Source organism: Miscanthus floridulus, chromosome 1 (assembly GCF_019320115.1).
Source record: "Miscanthus floridulus cultivar M001 chromosome 1, ASM1932011v1, whole genome shotgun sequence".
Taxonomy (NCBI): Eukaryota; Viridiplantae; Streptophyta; class Magnoliopsida; order Poales; family Poaceae; genus Miscanthus; species Miscanthus floridulus.
The window spans coordinates 82,009,037-82,010,992 of NC_089580.1; the positions used below are offsets into that span (position 1 = coordinate 82,009,037).

General features: G+C 50.1%; 1 protein-coding gene across 1 annotated transcript; it reads right to left on the bottom strand.

Annotated features, from left to right (window-relative positions):
• Positions 1-496: 496 nt before the first annotated feature.
• LOC136488337 (16.6 kDa heat shock protein-like) lies at positions 497-1,449 on the bottom strand. The gene is made up of 2 exons (XM_066485306.1): positions 1,319-1,449; positions 497-1,206 (listed from the first exon to the last, which is right to left on the bottom strand). Exons 1-2 carry the CDS (start codon positions 1,422-1,424, stop codon positions 734-736), a joined length of 579 nt encoding a protein of 192 aa, XP_066341403.1. The 5' UTR covers positions 1,425-1,449; the 3' UTR covers positions 497-733.
• Between the last annotated feature and the right edge of the window lie 507 nt (positions 1,450-1,956).

Sequence of the window (1,956 nt, forward strand, 5' to 3'; positions counted from 1 at the left end):
TACAAATACAAAGTCAGTATTACGGGAACCTAGAATACTACTAGTATTAGTCGATAATCAATAATTCATGGTAAAAACATAGCACAAGTCATCATATAAAGGAATGAAAATGACACAAGTCATGCGCACACATTTAAATTTAAATCATAAATACTCCTAGGTGTAGCATGTTTAAGTTTAACATAGCACAAGATAAAGTTGATATAAATTTATAATTTATAAAGAGTTAAGTGCACCAGAGGTTAATTAACTTACGTGGGGATTTTGGTTAGGTCCATCAACTCTAAAAGTTGATTTTCGGATCATTAACTTTTTAAATGTCTTCACCGTGTATCTTTGTTTGACCCTTTCAACTGCATAAGCTTTTTAAGTGATTTATTTGGCGGTTAGATATGACGTAATATGTGGAGTCAGCATGGAATTTGCTTTTATAGATCATATAAAAGAAGGATTAGATAATAAATACAATAAGGTGGGACCAGGTAGGCTTTTCGATGTTTGGGTGGTATTCCTTCCGTGACACGGCAACCAACATTCTGAATTGAATGTGTGCTATCTTTGACTTTTTAGAGAGGCTTAAGGCCATGTATGTACTACATCCTTATGGAGGAGTATCTTTGCTCTGCTTATTCGCCCGGACGTGTATTTTTCCTTCCACAAGTTGTCACTATACAGAAACAGAGGAAGAAATTTCTTGATCCGTGCGCGCGCAGGCGTACGCTCGCGCCTCGCCTCAGTCGTTCTTGGCGAACACGACGAGCCAGAGGAGGAGGACGGCGAGCACGACGTTCAGAACCACCTGCCGGTGCCTGCTGACGCCCCTGGCGAGCAGCCGGAGCGGGTGATGATGCTCGCCGTCTCGCCGCGCCGCCGCCACGCGGCCGATGTTCCAGCCGCCGCCGTGGCCGTCGTCGCTGGTCTCGTCCGACTCTCCTCGCAGCGCGTCCTCGTACACCTCCGCCTCCGCCGGCTGCTGCTCGGTGCCCCGCCAGGCAGCGCTCTGCCGGCGCGGCACCTGGATGTAGAGCATGCCCTTGTCGAGCTGGACGGTGATCGCGGCGACGTCGCAGCAGCCTGCTGGGTGGTCGAACCGCTTGGTGAAGTGGCACCACTGCCTGCCGCCACCCCCGTCGACGGCGCGCTCGCCGCTCACCTTGAGGCTCCCCGACGGCTCCACCTGCACCTTCAGCTGGTCCTTGCTGAACCCTGAGATGTATCGATGACGTGACATGGATGGATGGTGCTATCCATAAGTAAACATTGATCTTCTCTGCTAGTGAAAATTGAAAATGACGATGCGAGTCGCCGCCTGGAGTACCTGTGACGTCCACCACGAGCGCGTCGAACTCGCGCGCGTGCACCCACTCGCTGTGCGGGTCGATCTCGGTGAGGACGCGAGGCCGACGCGCCACCGCCGCTTCCATTTCCTGATCTCCCTGTGCTCGTCGCTCGCTCGCTCGCTTGAATCTATCTGAAACGAGAGCCTGCACTGCAGATCGGTTATATAGACGGCTAAGGCGGGTTCGGGGTGGTAAAGAAAAATGAGATCCAAGCTATCCTGCCTATCATCAGCCTAATCAGGAAAGAGATGAATGAAGGAAAGTAAAGGATACGTGACCCAGGCAGCATGCGCGCGCATCAACGGGCTGCTTCTCTGTTGGGTAATAAGGGATCTCGCGTGCATTGCTTCTCTGTAGTGTGCACCAGGATTTTGCTTCACCCGGAAGCTGATGCATATTCATATCTTCGCTGAAATGATTTCCAGTTTTCTATCATCACCTACTCTATTCCTAAATGTACAGTGTTTTAGGTTTGTCATAATTCAATGTGTCGGTCTTTCGGAACGGGGGTCCTCAACCAACCAGTGAATTTGAACTGCGTGTTCTCGATTTCGGATGGTGATGCAAAGAGACACAAGGTTTATACTGGTTCAGGCAATCGATGCCCTACGTCCAG

What these genes read in the sequence shown, in the direction of transcription:
- LOC136488337 (XM_066485306.1), bottom strand. Translation starts at nt 1,424, where the DNA reads ATGGAAGCGGCGGTGGCGCGTCGGCCTCGCGTCCTCACCGAGATCGAC. An exon ending in GCTCGTGGTGGACGTCACAG is followed by an intron (nt 1,207 to 1,318) that starts GTACTCCAGGCG and finishes GATACATCTCAG; the next exon opens with GGTTCAGCAAGGACCAGCTG.